The sequence below is a fragment of the Lingula anatina genome, chromosome 7 (genome assembly GCF_051362555.1).
Source record: "Lingula anatina isolate TDL-2025a chromosome 7, LinAna3.0, whole genome shotgun sequence".
Lineage (NCBI taxonomy): Eukaryota > Metazoa > Brachiopoda > Lingulata > Lingulida > Lingulidae > Lingula > Lingula anatina.
In genome coordinates, this window is record NC_141773.1 from 11,171,813 (window position 1) to 11,189,891 (window position 18,079).

The following is an 18,079-nucleotide window of genomic DNA, read 5'->3' on the forward strand; positions in this document are numbered from 1 at the left end:
AGTGAAAATGCCTGTAGAGTTGGTTATGATCTTTAGAAATTGATGTTACATCTTAAAATCTAGTTTTACAAGTGTGGATTATGTTGTAACATGTAAAAAAGACATAGTTTGTGAACACTTTTATTATGCACACACACATAATGTCTCAAAAGACATAGCCATTAACTGCTTTTCCTTTGCCATTGGTGTCACCCTGCACTTTACTAGATTTTTTGCTCATATTACTTTAATTACTGGTCATTAGTTTAATATTCTTATATTATTTTTACACAACTACTCCTAAATGTACACCCAGCGATACACATCTGATAACCTTTCTAGTTCTGTATCACAAACTTGAAATGTGCATGCTTCATAATCTCATACACCTTTTACTTTGGCCATTGATGCCATAGAATTTGGGCCCCCTTTTGAAACCTGCCCCATGCTCTGCCCCACACTGAGAAAAGTCGGACACCCTCGGTTTATAAATTAAATGTCACGGGGTGGGTTTTTACATACACATCCTGCAATCAAACAAAACTCCGACCAGTGTCAGTTTGGGTCCTCTAACAGTCCTTTCTTCAGCCCTTTTCCTGATCATGTTATCCATCAGCTTTCTAATCTCAGTTATATGAGTTCGTATATGTTCCCTGGGAAAGCCCCAGGTAAACCTGGAGGGCAATTACTCCTACACAGGACGTGAAAAGCACCTTGGCCAGAAGTAGAGTCCATGACCCCAGTCCAACAGCATGGATAAGTATCCTACAATTGATAAAAATACTATATGAATATCTACTGCTGCTATTCCGTATCTCTCAAAAGAGACAAATAAATGTAATTCTTCACATGAATGTATCTTTGACCATTGTGGGACAATAACTATTTCATATCCGACTTCTCATTACTTTTGTTACCTGTTTGACAAAAATAAAATCCGAATTTGGAAGACAGTGTTTTTACTCCATCGCCAGTTGGGTTTCTATTTTCTGCCAAAAAAATAACCTGACACTTTCATTAGAATATACTTTAAGTAGATGATACATATGAGATTAAAACCCAAGCTTTACACTTACTCAACAATCAGTGGCTTATAACAACTCAGTGCCAGTAAAAGCATCACCACAGGAACATGAGCTTTGTTGAGATCATTTCTACTGTACAGCCACACCAGAGCAGCAGTGGTAATATGCTGAACCTGGAGAGAAAGGAAGGGAACTTTATGACAATATGGCAACTAAAAGAGCAACAGAAATACATCAGTACTAATATGTGTAAACAGTTCTTTGTGAAGTTTGAATATTTTATAGAGGACTGTATCCACGATAATACAGTGCATGTCAAGAAAAACAGAAATAAGAAAATATCAAATATTTGTTAAAATATATCTTCAGTGTCTACTAGGTCTGTAAGAAGAGGTTGAAAAGTGACAAAGTAAAGCAACTCCTGTGTGTGTGTGTGTGTGTGTGGGGGGGGGGGGGGGGGGGGGGGAGGGGGGGGGGGGGCAAGGGGTTTGTGCCACTCCTCTTCTGTCAACCCTTTCAGTATAATCACACTGAGATAGTTCCTAACAAGGTAACAATTAGATCTGCATCAACCAGCTACATCCATAAGAGTTTGAATTGAACTACTTACCAAGCTGATATTAGAGTCAAAGCTCATCTGTATATACTTCCAGTCAAACTCCACTCCTCTGGCTCCCACCCATAGAGGGAGGCACCTGCAAAGGTCAACATCTATTCTCTTAACACAAAATGGGTGGTAAAATTATCACATATAAGCTGAAATAATCTATTACTCTATCTGTTTCTAATGTAAGTGAGTTACGTTGTGTGCCTTACCCAGCAGTTGGGAATATTAGGAATCATAATCACAAAACATACAGAAAATTTTTTTTTACTAAATATGCCATCATAGCTGGACTGGCCTTAGATCGCATTCACAACGAGTTGAGCCATGGCTTTACAAATCCTGGAACGAAATATGGCGGACGTACATGAAAGAAAAACCCGCCTAATCTTTTAATAGTCTCTCCGCCTCTCACACGCCTCCCCATGTGTCGTCCCAATGGAGCCGAAATTTAATGACTGTACCCCCGCAGGGATGACGCATGGGGAGGCGTGTGAGAGGCGGAGAGACTATTAAAAGATTAGGCGGTTTTTCTTTCATGTACGTCTGCCATATTTAGTTCCAGGATTTGTAAAGCCATGGCTCAACTCGTTGTAAATGCGGGCTTAGACTAAAAAATGGCTCATACCGTGTGACAATAAGTTCTGCAGTAGCCCACCCCATGCTGGCTATCATAAACTTGAGCTGCCCTTTGCCTGCCACTCTGGTCATCACTAAGTGGATTCCAACTAAGTCTGCTAAGTCTATGGTAGACTTCAAGAACTCCTGAAATATATTGTAGATCTATTGTTTCAAACTTTCCTGGCTCAAATGGGCTAAAATGGCTCACAAAATTCAGGAAATAAGTTATTAAAAACCAGACAAGCTAAGAAACAAGGGTCTAAATCCATTGCATACCTAACGAAAAATACTATTTCATAAACTTAGCGCACTGCCTTGACAATAAAATAAATTATAAAAAAAGCTCACCCCTACAACGTCAAATCCTACAGCAGCACCAGAAAGCTCCGTGGCAGGAAAAAATGTTGCCAGTACCAGCATTTTACATAACTGAGTTATCATGTAGGCCACTCCCGCTTGCACACATTTCCAAAAAGCACTGTATTCCGCTCTTGAGAGAGAGAAAAAAGATGAACAAATTAGTAACCTCGTCAAGATACAGTGTGAGATCTTCATCTTACTTTTATTCGTGGCTTTTTAAAAGAAACAAGCCAATTGTAAAAAGTAACCATATCTCAATAATATGTGAACCTACTTTTAGCACGTTACAGCCAATTTATAGCCAACTGCAAAATTACATTGCCACATTCAATTGATTTGGTGTAAATTTCATTAGGCAAAGTAAATGTGTCCAAATTTTAATGAGTAAGTAAGTGAGATAACTACCCATAAATTGGTTACTTACAATCCGGAGCACTTGTACGTTATCATATACGGCACATACGATAAAGCGAGGCAATTAAGAAAATGAAATAGTGTCATTTTGCGGAAGAAAATGGAAATATCGACATGCGACTCCGGCAAGGTCAAGGTTACTAATAACACCGCAGCGATTTTTAACAATTATTCCTAGGGTTTTAGTGCCACTAATTATCATAAAAATTACATGTTTTGACTTTTTCAGTTGTTCTAATTATATTATATTGTATTTTGGTAGACTAATTTATTAATATATGTGTTTAGTTTCATTTACCGCGTAGCAGTCTCGAAATTTCTCCAGATGTGCGAGACTTTCCTCCCTGGAAACTATTGTTTGTTTACAGCTGATGCTTTAACACGCGGGGGTTGGTTTATAAACAACTGAGCCTCCAGTATCTCCCGATAAAAAAAGTAAATTTTAGGTGACAGCTATGGCGCTGCATTTTAGCGGTAATCAGGTATGTATAACAAGACAATAATAAGATATTTGAAAAATGCTGAACTACGAAATGATTTATATTTGCTATTTTACGCTACAAAATTATTTGCCGGCTGCCCATGCCAGTTTATACTGATAGGCATATCATCGTGTAAATTGTGCCGGATATTTTCAAATTTTGTACAAGTCGGGAAGGGATATCTCAAATTTTATTTAACAGTCATAAAAATTTGTCTGACAAAAACATGAATAAAGCATTTGTCACATATGCTTGTCTTTATTTGATAACTCGTATTGTTTTTTTTATTTTACACACTACATAGCTGAAGTTCTTAAGCAATAGAGTCTATATGTATATCATTTCTATACTTTAGTATGAACAGGCCTTTGATCCCAAAAGGCTACAGAACTGGGAAGTAGCAAAGCGACACAGACAGGTAGGTATTGTATATCTTGTACCAGTATCATCTATTTCTTTATTAAGACCCCCCACATACACACAAAATAATAAATAAATAAATAAATAATTTAGCACCTTGGTGATTTTTATAATGATATCTACACAAGTGGCCATGCAGAATTTTCATAAGTTCTTGTATTAAAAATTTTACATCACATGACACGAAGAAGACAGTGTTCAAGTCCCCCAGGTTGAATGAATTAATTTCATTTTATTATTATTATTATTTTTTATCAACAGAGACCCAAGTCTTTGGATGGTTTCACTCAGATCATTGCCACAGACAGAGGGCACCTGTTCCCTGGAGTGAGGAGGAGTGGAGAATCACCCTGGGGGACATTTGTTGGGACATGGGACATGCCACTTAAAATACCAGGTAAGACATCTCTCCTGTGTTGCCTTTATTGTAGTCATATTCAGGGTGAATCCAGGATTTTATTGAAAGAGAGAGAAATCGAGAGAGAGGAGGGGGGTGTTACATGCTAGCTAAGAGAAATGTTATTATTTGGGGGGGGGGGCACACTTTGAGGCTAACTGGTGCTTTTAATCGTAAATTTAGTTTTAAACAGTAGTGGTTGCCTTGTATCTTATCTCTTTGGTATATTTACTGCGTCATTTACAGCACATAGTACTGCTCAATGCTTAAGCAATTTTAAAGTTCAAGCTTTTAATTCTGATATTAGAATTATATGATAAATTACCTATATTTTCGTTCGGATACCTTATGAACTGACCTTGGAGGTGTGTACTTACTTATTTTCAATTTATGATACTTCTGTATTGAGAGACTGGTCAGTCATCTGTGTCATCCTTGTTTTCAGGCAATAAGATGACCAACCCCACTGCCAGGTCCACCTACGCCCAAGAGAAGCTGCACAAATTAAAAGGTGAAGGGGATTTGGTCATCAAGGGCACACTCAAGGCTCCACCCAAAATTCCCACTCCTCCAGGCCCTCTCAGGGTATGTACTTCAAAATACAATATATATATACACACACACACACATATGGTCAAGTTTAATCTGGAAATTTACTGTAGAAATTGTGTAATGAAAAATAAAGTGAAATAAGACAATTTAAAATGACTAATAAATCATGTTTTCCTTATCTAGTTAATGTAAAGATTGAAAATGCATAAGAAATTCTTATTGGCCCACCCTCTGAAATATGAATATTAATTCTTATTACTGTGAATTAAGATAATAAATAGTAAAATATTGATTGATAATATCACCAATTACTTTATTTAAATATGACTTTTCCAGCATGAGGACATAGTTGTATCAGGCAAAGAGAAAGTACCTGACGATAAGCCCACACATCTAGAGGACAGCGCAGAGAATGATATTGCACGCAGTGGCGCCAAAGGTCCTACGCCCCCTGCCATCATGACGCGCACCACCCCTGTCCGTGTCACACCACCCGCTCCTAAAGACATTCCCCCAGAGCCAAAACTGGCCACCCCTGTTATGGCAAAAATTCCCACACCTGTTGCCAGAGAAATGCTACGATCTCCAAAGATGAAGACCCCTGAAAGAAAAACCCCAGTGAAAACTCCAGATTGGGATGCACAACAACCAAAAACAGGGGCTCGTCCTGACACTCCACCAAACAAGGTGAATGAGCCCCTAGTGGCTTAAGTGGTGGTTTTCATATGGACTGTTGTAGAGAGAAAAAACTCAATTCATCAATGACTGGGATTATCATTTATTGATCAGTTCATCATTCTTTCATATACAAATACTCTTGTACAGATTCTTCCTTCCTTTGCTTAAAGCTTTTGAAGTAAAACAGTATTATCATGTGAGACTGGCGATAGTAACGTCCAATGAATTTCATCTTGAAATGGTATATTGTACAGTTGTTCTTATTCCTAGCAGTATAGATTTAGGAATTAAGTCATTATTAGTTGATTTCTGCTTTTATTTGAAAAATTTGCCTTAATGATTTATTTTTAAATTACTCAATTTTTGGTGCTGTGCCATTAAACCAAAAAATATTTAAAAACAATTTTAAAAATAATGACAATAGTAAAAGATAAGGCACACACACAAATAGAGGTAAATTTTTCAGATTTTTCTTTGGTGTTGAATTTTACAAAGTAGATGGTCTTTTAATATATTGAAATTAAATAATTTACTTTTATTATCTACTTATGCCAAATCAACTGTTGTTGATAAAGTTGTTGCCACTGCTGTGTCTATTCCGCAGATATTTGTGCCAACAATCCAATCGCAAATTTCTAATAAATATTCTACAAAAACAAAAATTTTGTTCATCATATTTTCAACTGATGTTGGTTATAAAAGCAAGTAGTAAATTTCTCCCTATGTGAAATTATCTCATTGATCAAACTTTTACCAATTCAAACCAATGTTGTCTTTACATTAGCAATTATTTAATAACTATTTAATTATTTGTTTGAAAAATGTTATTATAATTGTAAAGTTTGGATCAAAATCTTGAATGCCTGGTCTACTTTCCCAATTAGAAAGCTCTCCTAATATTCTTACAGTTATACCTCAAGAACATTGGCCATAATTACTATCTTATTTCACATTCCATTGGCAAGGTAAGTGTTGTACATGTAAGATAACCCCTCACTCACAAAACATGAAAACAGGGGCATGAACTGGAAAAAGATTCTTTATTTTGACACATGTGCCTTAGGCAGGAGTTCAGAAATGAAAAGTCCAATTCTCTGATATTTTGCTCATTTTCCTTGACAATCTGTAAAAACCAACAATCTTTTTCCTACACACCACAAGTAACACTAGTGGGCTGGATTTGGTCTTAAAGTGCAATTTAAGTTCACAAGTGATCTTATCTTCTTAATCATTACAGCAGTAGTCTTAAATGGACTGAATCTGCTTTTAAGATAAAAAATGATCTAACATGTACTTAAGTGGTCAAGCAGTTTCCTCCCCTCACAATGGGGGGATGCCTCCCCTCACAATAGATAACACCTCTGCTCACAATAGGAGAATGTGTAAGGGGAGATAACTTAATTGGCTGTCAGACCAGAAATGGCCTTACTCATGGTTTAAGATCATGTAAGACTATTTGTGAACTTAAATTGCACTTTAAGACCAAATCAAGCCCACTAGTGTAACCTACTGACAAACAACAGTAAGTGGACATGATCCAACGGACTTAATGCAGGTACATGTATTCCACAAATCTTTTACTTTCACTGTTTTCTCTCTAATATAGAATTATTTCCAAAGGTTCAGGCCACTTTTCATCAAAATTACCTCTGCCTCACTTTAACTGGTTACTGACGGTTATGCCACCGTTTCTCCACAGCTGATGTTATAGTTTTTCACTTACCAAGATGTCTGATTTAACAACTGATTGGCAATTTTGTATCCATGGATACATTACAAAGTAGCACCATGGCAGTCACTTTTCAGTCTCTCGCAGGAGGAAAATGTTTTGTTCATTTTTGATCAAAAATGAACAATTTTTCACTGTGACTGCACAACCCTACAACCACTGCCTGAGTTCCCAGAAAATAAATCTGAAACATTCTGGTAGCTACCTTGATTCATATGAACTGAACATCTGTCAGCACTTTGGGTGTTAATGGTAATTATGCAGACATATGGTTGTCATGGCAACTGGTCCATGGTAACTGAGCAGCAACATGGTTTCCACGGTAGTTTGTCCACGGTAACTATGCATGATATTGGTTGCCAAAGTCACTGTGTGACATCAAGGCAGGAGCCTGTTGTACTCTGAGAGGAACTGAGACTTCTTTATGCTCTCCCATGCCTTGTTAGCATAATGAAACCTGAAAGAGAGAATGGTGTCAATTAAAGGAAAAAATACTACTACATATTCAGCATGTAACATTCTAGGGCCACTCTTGATAAATAATTTCTTGTTTGAGCCAAGTAACTGAATGTTCACTACAACAATAATAAGTATATCGAACAAATATAATTTTTCTTTTTCATTCTAAATCACCCAAGCCTTTCACATAAAACTGTACATTCCATCATGGACCTACATTCAAGATACTGCTTCATTTACCAAATGAGGCAGGTTACGTATAAAGAAAATCACCTGACTGATCTTTCATAAACTCTTATAAATGACACTGCATAAATTCTACCTACTTCCACAAGTATTACACAGTTACAATTTCTCTGATCTCCTCATTAAATATGTCTTACCAATACTTCTCAGATATGGTGACATTGGTGATGAGACTACGCGACATGGAGAGCAGCTGGTTTCTCAGTGTCTTCATGAGAAGTTCAAAACTAGGGTAGCCTCTATACTCTGGCAGGAGGGTCAGGATGTTACCTGGAATAACAGATGAAATATTCATCTTTACTGTGCTATTACTTAAAATGTTTCCTTGCTTTGTTATAACTTTCAAATGTGAGATATAAACAAACCCCCTGTGATCTCAGAAATAAATCTAAACCAGGTAAGTGTAAAATCATTGCCAATTTGACACCAATTTGACCTAGAGGCCATGTGTACTCCAAACTAAGTGGCTCTACTCCAAACATTTCCCGTGACAAGTAGGAGCTAGAGGAACACTTACCTTGTTCTTTGGTACCCTGCATACTTGGTAAGAGGTAGAGGTTGACCTCTGACCTTTGACCCTGGCTGTGACCTGGGAACATGTTGCTACTGGTCATTGATAGAGAACCTAAAATATGTTATAGTTAAATTAACAAATTATTTTTGTTCTAACATGATATATTTCTTTGCAATCATTTGAGCTACAATTTGATGTCCATTATGAAATTCTAACCCAGGGAAATATATTTTGCAAAGATATATTGTTATAATCTTTTGCACAAAGTTACTCATATTTATGTCAAACTTGAGAGCATTTCACTTAGCTTGCTTTAATCTATAACCGTTTTATATATAAACTTATATATTTGGTCTGCTTACTTACCCTTACACCTAAGTTTTGAATGTTGCAGAGCTTTGCTGAGGATTTTTTGCATCTCATCGTAGCTATCTAGACCAAAGTCTTGCCTGCTTGCCTTGTTGTTCAGAAAAACTGAAACAGAGCAGAAGTTTAGTTTAATATTCAAACCCTTCAAAAGGTAAAAAAAATTGATGCTTTGGGAATACTTATAGCAGAGATATCCAACAGGTTAGATTGACAATGTGAAAAAGCAGACAATAAACCTTTTACACCAAATACTTCTCCACATTCCAATGACTATATATATATATATATATATATATATATATATATATATATATATATATATATATATATATATAACTCTTTTTACAAACAACACTGGCACTTGAAGACAGCTAAACACAATGCCTCATCTAATATTTCCCTACATATTTCTTACTGAGAAGATTGGAAGATAATATGCTCCCACTGTACTTGTGTGTGTGTGTGTGTGGTGGGATGTCATAACTAGGAGAAAAACCTACTCACATTATACTCACCTATATGTGGATAATACTCTGGAGTATCATCTGGTGGGATGTCATGACTAGGAGAGGGGGTCGGGGGTTTCAGCATTTCTGCTGTCTGTAATAATCTTAAACAAACAGAAAGACTTCCATGAAACACAAATCAACATATCTTTAAAGTTCATTTTGACAAATGACACTTTATGAAATCAATTTCAATTCACACCACATTGACCAATCAAACTTGAAAAAGGTAAATGACAAAAAAACATATTGCTGGTAATTATGGTAAACACCTAATTTTGCACTGCTACTGCAATGAATGTGGCAGCATTTTGGCTTCAGATTGGAGAAGCTGTGTACCTGAGGAGGTTGGCATCAGTGAACCAGTCTTGTACCACCAGCACCACATTACACACCGTCATCATGAACGTCATCAGCTGAAGGGACTGGGAAATATTAAAATAAAGAATAATATTATATATCTCTGTCATTTCCGACCTCTTTTTCTCCACATTGAAAGAGATTTTTTACATTTTTACACTGAGGAAAGGATGCTGTAGATTACTAAAAAAATAAAATTTACTATAGTGTAGTCTATATCATAAAATCAACATAAAAATTGACACCAACTGTGTATCTGTCATACCAAAGTCCCTCCCCAGTATTATATTGATATCCATTTTTATATTTTATTAGAAAAAAAATCATTTTTCCCCAAAGGAGGACTTTTGACCTTTCTTGATATATATATGACAGCATACCTGCATCTCTATACAGTTCTCTGTAGTGCTGTACTCTGAGGGATATTTTTTCTCTGTGTGGACCATGTGGTCTAGTATGGAGGCACTCAGGAGAGGCTGGAAATAAGGTCATTGTTTTACCATAAAAGCTAAGCTAAAGTACCTCATCTCGGGAACTTATGCATGCCAGCAAAATAAAGATAAATCATAAATTACTATAGCAATCAATATACACTCAACCTAGGTAAGTCATTAAACTGTATCAAGTAAGGCAATTTAAAAATTGTGTGTCCTATTTGAGCTTCTTGGAGAAAATCTAAGTTCTCTAAATGTAAATAAGGCAAGGAGAGCAGTGTATGACCACATTAAACTGTATACAGTAAGTCAATCATAATACCTGACAATCTAAGAGAATGGTCCTCTCACTGGTCACATACATGTCCACTCCTGTGGTCTGGTGTCCACACACTTCTCTGACCTCTCTGGACTGTGGCTTGAATATGTATGACCTGGAGAAACAATGGTGTATTACTGACATATTTATATCACCTCAATCAAATGTGATTATGAATATTCCCCCTTTTTTTTGGTATGACAATACAGAGCCATGTCGCTGACATACGTATTTGACATGTAGTTTACAATTATAAATTATCACCAGAACATGTATAAAGATATGCCATCAAAGTTTTTTCAATGCCTCTTTTTCTTCTGTTTCTTCTCTCTCTCACACACACACAAACACACACACACACACACACACACACACACACACACACACACACACACACACACACACACGGTACTGACTTGTGTTCATCTGATGGCTGGTTTCCTGCTAGCAGCGACATTATGGTGGATTTCCCAGCACCCTGCAACCCCAACACACCAATCACAAAGAAATCAGTGTTATCTGTCAGCACCTGGAAAAAATCATAAAACAGACTTTTAAATATTTCAATCTGGCAAAGTTTTAGCTTTACACAATTACCAATTCTCTACACAGAATCCATAGAAGATTTTGCAGTAAAAACAGGAAATAATAGTTTTAGCTTTAAACAATTACCAATTCTCTAAAAAGAATCCATAATAGATTTTGCAACAGTTTTCGAACCCTTACCTCCATTCCATTCTCAGTCCACTGGAACCCTTCATCAATCACTTTCACGCTGGAGCTCATCTCTGGGGTGAAATTCAGGCGGGGGTGTGCCGAGTCTGGAGTAATATACATCATGTTATCGATCATCTTTTGACACATGTCAAGTATGTTTAGAGAGAGACTATTACAGATCATGATACTGTATCATTATAATTACGTCATGTTTCATGTTTTACATTATATCAGATCAATTCTTATCATATGCAATTTTTTTCTATTCTGTCTCCCTGCTTGCACTGTAACATTATCTTCTTGTTTTTGGTAAATGTCATCAAAGTTCACAAGCTTCCATTAGTGGCATTCTTTGAATGACCCTTGGTCACCTACAGATTACACTTGATGACAGTTCTCAGCCATTGTTAAAGTAAACAGGTGTTCCTCATACTTTTTAATGTACATGTATATACAAGCCTAGCAGTTCACAATAAACTTTCGTAGAAGTCAGACGCATTGTTGTTGTCTCTCTCCTGAATAGAGTCCGGCACGTTGGACTCAGTAAAGAGCCATCATATTACATGGTGTCAGAAGTGGTTGCCAGACATAGGCAACAGTGACGATCCGTGGCAGTTTTAACATTGTGTTAACTGTTAGCATGGAACTCACTGGTATCCCAACACCTTCCATGGACTGGAGTGCGTCTAATCTTCCTGAACAGTGGAAAAAATTTCACAGTCTCGTGGAACTTATTTTTAATGGGCCACTAAAGGAAAAGGAAGAGAAAGTGAAGGTGACTTATCTCTTGTTATGGATAGGAGACAAGGGGAGAGAAATAAAGTCAACTTGGACAAATCTGGACGAACCAGACAAGCTGCAGTCATATTATGACCGTTTTAAAGCCCATGTGCAGCCGAAACTGAATCCCATCTTCGCGCGGTTCAAGTTTAACAATGAAACTCAAGGTGCATCTACCGTTGAACAATTTATTACACGTTTGCGGACACTTGCTGTTGACTGTGCATACACAAATGCAGAAGAGATGATCCGAGACAGGATCGTATTTGGTACCTCATCAGAGAAAGTGAGGGAAAAGCTCATAAATGAAGGTGACAAGCTGACATTCGACAAAGCCGTGCAGATAGCCCAGTCGTACGAGTATTCAATGGAACAACTCAAGACAATGGGAAAAGAGGTCAGCAGCATTAAGAAACAACCTCCACGTACAGGCAACTGGAGACATGTGAACAGACAGAAGAAACAGCAAAAGCAGGACAGACATGAGTGTGACAATTGTGGCTACGAGCATGCCAAGACTGATAGATGTCCAGCTAAGGGTAAACAGTGTAATAACTGTAAGAAATTCAATCACTTTGCAAAAAAGTGTCGCAAAAGTATTGCTAAGAAACATGTTAACGAGTTGCAAGCTTTGCCAGATCAGCCCGATTCTGATTCTGATTCAGATTCACAATTCATTGTAGATAGTATTGACACGTCAGAGGGTTTAGATCAAGCATTTTGCCATGTAGAAATTGGTCCAACAAAGATCAATGTTAAGTTTAAGATTGACACAGGTTCTCAAGTGAATATTTTACCCAAGCATGTGTTTGACTCAATTGGTCATGTAGACGACCTGGAACCTCCTAGTCAGAAGCTTACTGCTTATAATGGTCACTCACTAAAAAACTTAGGGTCTGCAAATTTCACTTGTCAGTATAAGAAAAAGTCCATTGGCCTTCTGTTTCACGTCGTTGATACAGAATCTTCACCGATACTTGGTTTGAAAGCATGTATGGACTTGTGCCTGATTAAGTTAGTGTATGCTTGCGATGTAGATGCTGATGTGAAGCGAGAGCTGGTCGGAAAAAGAGATTCTAGTAAACCCAGCCAAAATCTGAACAAATCCAAGTTTGGTAAAGACCAAATATTGTATGAATACAAAGACGTATTCGAGGGTATAGGATTGTTCCCAGGTGAATGTGTAATTCACACTGATCCCGACGTAATTCCTGTTGTTCACCCCCCTCGCAAAGTGCCGCATGCACTTCATGAAAAGCTCAAAAATGAACTTGAGCGTATGGAGAAGCTTGACGTGATTTGTAAAGTCACAGAGCCCACAGAATGGGTAAATTCTCTAGTGATTGTTGAGAAGCCTGAATCAAGCTCAGGTAAGGTACGTGTGTGCCTGGATCCCAAAGACCTAAATAGAGCTATTTTGAGACCCCATTACCCCCCTAGAACGTTAGAGGAAGTATTACCCCAGTTAGCAGGTGCTCAATACTTCAGCAAGTTGGATGCCAGGTCAGGGTATTGGACAATTAAACTATCCACAGAATCCTCATACCTTACGACGTTTAATACGCCATTTGGTAGATACAGATATCTGCGACTGCCTTTTGGTTTGAGATCGTCGCAGGATGAGTTTCAGAGAAGGGTAGACGAAAATTTTGAGGGTCTTGACGGTGTAATAGCCTTAGTAGATGACATCATAGTGTTTGGAAAAAACAGAGAACAGCATGACCGAAATCTGCGTAATGTTCTACAAAGGTCACGTGAGTGTGGGATCAAACTCAACAGAGAAAAAATGGAAATCGGCGTGACTAAAGTAAAATATTTTGGTCACATTATCACATCAAAAGGCTTAGAGCCTGACCCGGAAAAGGTCAAAGCAATTAGGGAGATGAAAGCCCCGACTAATAAGAAAGAGTTAGAGACTTTTCTGGGTATGGTGACATACCTAGCTAAATTTGCTCCCAACCTTTCAGAGATTACCAGCCCCCTTCGCAAGTTACTTGCAAAAGACATGATTTTTCATTGGATCGATGAGCATGAGAAAGCTCTAAATGAAGTAAAAGAGGTAATCACAGCGGCCCCAAGTCCTACGTTAACGTATTTTGACCCCAGCCAGGTCACTACCTTACAGACTGATGCCTCTAAGTATGGTTTAGGTGCTGCACTGTTGCAGGATGGAAAACCCATAGCTTATGCATCCAAAGCTCTCAATACATCAGAAATCAACTATGCCCAAATAGAAAAAGAAATGTTTGGGATAGTTTTTGGGTGTAAGAGATTTCACCAATACGTTTATGGCCGTAAAGTAGTAGTGGAGACAGACCACAAACCTTTAATTCCTATATTCAAGAAGCCCTTGAATACAGCCCCTCCACGCTTGCAGAGAATGCTGTTACAATTACAGCGATACGATCTGGAGGTAATTTACAAACCAGGTACACAGATACCGCTTGCAGACACATTGTCTCGCAATTTTGTAAAAGACACCTACCCAGAGCTCGCTAAAGGAATGGATGCACACGTACATGCAGTGCTCTCAAAAATTCCTATTAGTGATAGAAAGTTAGACGAAATTCGCCAAGAAACTGACCAAACTGAACAGTTTCAAACTTTGCGTAAAACCATTTTAAATGGTTGGCCTGTTAAAAGGAGTGATTGCCCCTCTGAGATTATAGAATTTTGGAATCACAGAGACGAATTGTCTTACATTGATGGCCTACTGCTCAAAGGTCAAAAGGTTATCGTACCCCAGAAACTAAGGGTGAAAATGCTGCATTCTATACACACAGGTCACAAAGGAATAGAGAAATGCCAAAAACGAGCCAGATCAGCAATTTTTTGGCCAGGCATGTCAGGTGACATTAATGATTTTGTTTCCAAGTGCCCCATTTGTCTCATGCAGAGAAATAACAACCCTAAACAACCTTTGCAGCCACACCCCATCCCTGATTACCCCTGGCAAACAGTTGCCACTGATTTGTTTACATGGGATGGAAAGGATTTTATAGTTGTAGTTGATTATTACAGTCGATACTTTGAGGTAGCTCAACTTACCTCTACTCAAAGTTATCAGGTAATCAGCAAGTTAAAGGTTATATTTGCTAGATTTGGAATCCCAGAAACTGTCATTTCAGACAATGGTCCTCAGTACGCCTCTCAGGAGTTCACTGATTTCTCCAAGCAATATGATTTCAAACATGTGACCTCCAGCCCCAATTACCCTCAGTCCAACGGACTAGCTGAGAAATATGTCCAAATTGTAAAGAGACTGTTTGAAAAGTCAAAGTCTGATAAATCTGACCCTAATTTGGCCTTATTGGAATACAGGGTGTCCCCCCTTGACATCGGATACTCCCCAGCGCAGTTATTACAAGGACGGCAGTTGCGTTCTGTTTTACCTGCCACCAATCAACAGTTGTGTCCCCAGTTCATTGATCCTGGAAAGGTCAAACATAAGATAGATTCAAGTCGTCAAAAGCAGAAGAAATTTTATGACCATGGTTCCCGACCCCTTCCCCCTATAACTGTAGGTGAGTCAGTCAGATTTCAGCGAAATGACAAGTTATGGAAACCTGCCAATGTCATTGATAAGGTGAATGAAAATTCATTTGTTTTACAAGCTCCTAATGGTGGTATATATCGACGTAACAGGCGTCATATTCTCAAAACAAAAGAGCCCAATGTTCCTCATGACACTGACCCACAAGTGCCTATTTGCACTGAGAATCTGGTTAATAAATCCAGTGATCTTAAAATTCTAGCAGATCACCCAAAGCCTGCTGTAAATGCCCCAGTTAAGTCCCCAGTTAAAGTCAAATCAACCCCTCAGAAAGATGAATGTCATTCGCCCCAGCCCTATGTAACACGAGCTGGCAGAGTTTGCAAACAAAAAATTATAGAATCTATGTAATTTTTGCAAAGTGATATATAAGACTTTAGAGGAAATTACCCTTGGACAAAAGGATATGAACTTAACTTTATCAAGAATTTTTTCAATGACAGTATATGTTCACTATTGGATACACATATCTGACAGGCAGGACTAACAAGCACATATTGCCAGTGCAGGGATATTTCACCAAGACTATGACTGTTAACACCCAGGACATTTGATTGAAGAAAGGGAGATGTAACATTATCTTCTTGTTTTTGGTAAATGTCATCAAAGTTCACAAGCTTCCATTAGTGGCATTCTTTGAATGACCCTTGGTCACCTACAGATTACACTTGATGACAGTTCTCAGCCATTGTTAAAGTAAACAGGTGTTCCTCATACTTTTTAATGTACATGTATATACAAGCCTAGCAGTTCACAATAAACTTTCGTAGAAGTCAGACGCATTGTTGTTGTCTCTCTCCTGAATAGAGTCCGGCACGTTGGACTCAGTAAAGAGCCATCATATTACATGCACCTCCAACCTTTATTAAATCAAATTTTGGATATGCCAGTGTATATGTCATAGGAAGGATTGAAAACCAGCCAGAATTTAAATCCCCCTGAGAAACATAAATTTCAATTTTGCCCGCAACATATACATTTCATAAACACCAAATCCAGATTTTTTCCAATGCATTTCCAATACACACCTAGCAATGTAGGATTCTTCTGTATCTGGTATATAGGTTGAGATGGAGCATGTTCCCCTGCTAAAAGACTTGGGATATTATGTGTTGCAGTATTTGTAGATGTCACCAAGGGTCTGCTGTCTTCTCTTGCCTTCAACATCACCACAGGCCTCGGCTGGTCTAGGCCTCTCGAGTTATCATTTATAGGCTGTAAACACATTGGTTCCATGCAATTAGACATTCTATAATTATATTCACAAGCAAATGACAATTTTTTATGTTGTTTAGCTTAACCATACTGTCATAAAATGGTTCTCCTTACAGTACGTGATAAAGTTGACAATGGGAACACGTAGACCACAAACCTTTATCTAAATGGCAATCTGGAAACTCTACTAGTAACTGACAGGATGAGCCACACACTTTTTTCAGTAGAACAAGTAAGGCTTTTGATGCTAAACTAAAGATTATCAAGAACATAAAAAGCACACACAATCAATTAACTATTTGCTTTGCTTTGCTTTGCTTTGCTTTGCTTTGCTTTGCTTTGCTTTGCTTTGCGAGAGAGAGAGAGAGAGAGAGAGAGAGAGAGAGAGAGAATCCCAGCAAACATCTTTTACTCACCCTGTCAGCATTTGGCTTTGCTAATATGATGGGGGGTCTCATGATTCCCCCTGAGGCGGAGTTGGTAGAAGAGGCACTCACATCACGTTCACGTTCCTAGTCAGCAGTAAAATGAATGATAATATATTTAAACCAGATGTCTAATTACTGTATAAACAAATATCATTCATTGCTGAATGACTGGACTTTGGGAAATTTTCAAACACATACAGTAAACCTTGAATGCACTTTGCAATTTATATTTTCTACATATATAATAATACATTTCTTGATTAAAATACTCATGTACTATGGCTATTATGATCATACATAAAATGAATACCCAGTCAAGGAACTGTTTTGATAAGATAGTCCTTTAGCCGACAAAATGACAAACTGAACTTATGCTTGAAACCACTCTATACTATGTTCTTGTGTTAACTTTTCATTAATTATTTAAAGGAGTGAGACAAAACGGAGCAAAACTACACCTTTCTTCCACCTCTTCTGCGTCGTCTTCTCGGACCTTCATCCGCCATCATGCACATATAAAACTGGCTGAGGCCAGGAGACATATCATGTCAGGCTCCAAGATGGCCCCACAAGATTGCCGCCATCTTAGGACAGAAAGTGTCATCTCAGAGCACAGCGGTTTAACGCCTTAATATTCCTTTCTGTGAAAATCTGGGCACGGATTACCTATGATATTAAACTTTCTTTCATTTCCTTTTTTTTGCACCGGTTTAGACACTATAGGTCAAATGCTTTAGAATAGTCCCTACCAATATTTTCTTTGCCAAACAAACCGCGAAATTATGTATCAAAAGCAGTCTGTGATGTTAGCAGTCCACTTAAAATGAATTGAATACTTCTTAGTTTGTTCCAATGTATACTTTGAAAAAGATAATTTTCAATCCCTAGGGTATAATTTGAAAACAAAAATATGAAAAT

General features: G+C 37.8%; 3 protein-coding genes across 3 annotated transcripts; 1 reads left to right on the plus strand and 2 right to left on the minus strand.

Annotated features, from left to right (window-relative positions):
* Positions 1-104: 104 nt before the first annotated feature.
* On the minus strand, positions 105-3,170 carry LOC106157063 (BOS complex subunit TMEM147). Its single transcript, XM_013532562.3, has 6 exons — positions 3,014-3,170; positions 2,578-2,719; positions 2,237-2,373; positions 1,615-1,699; positions 1,056-1,177; positions 105-744 (listed from the first exon to the last, which is right to left on the minus strand). The coding sequence occupies exons 1-6, from the start codon at positions 3,088-3,090 to the stop codon at positions 606-608; spliced, it is 702 nt and encodes a 233-aa protein (XP_013388016.1). The 5' UTR covers positions 3,091-3,170; the 3' UTR covers positions 105-605.
* A 138-nt stretch (positions 3,171-3,308) lies between these two features.
* LOC106177350 (uncharacterized) lies at positions 3,309-6,194 on the plus strand. Its single transcript, XM_013560092.3, has 5 exons — positions 3,309-3,485; positions 3,841-3,903; positions 4,167-4,302; positions 4,748-4,887; positions 5,191-6,194. Exons 1-5 carry the CDS (start codon positions 3,459-3,461, stop codon positions 5,563-5,565), a joined length of 741 nt encoding a protein of 246 aa, XP_013415546.1. The 5' UTR covers positions 3,309-3,458; the 3' UTR covers positions 5,566-6,194.
* Positions 6,195-6,553: 359 nt separating this feature from the next.
* Positions 6,554-17,760, minus strand: LOC106157057 (nonsense-mediated mRNA decay factor SMG9). Its single transcript, XM_013532556.3, has 13 exons — positions 17,620-17,760; positions 17,150-17,245; positions 16,547-16,733; positions 11,195-11,289; positions 10,885-10,997; positions 10,472-10,583; positions 10,096-10,191; positions 9,695-9,780; positions 9,365-9,459; positions 8,847-8,954; positions 8,484-8,591; positions 8,104-8,236; positions 6,554-7,718 (listed from the first exon to the last, which is right to left on the minus strand). The coding sequence occupies exons 1-13, from the start codon at positions 17,701-17,703 to the stop codon at positions 7,640-7,642; spliced, it is 1,392 nt and encodes a 463-aa protein (XP_013388010.2). The 5' UTR covers positions 17,704-17,760; the 3' UTR covers positions 6,554-7,639.
* Between the last annotated feature and the right edge of the window lie 319 nt (positions 17,761-18,079).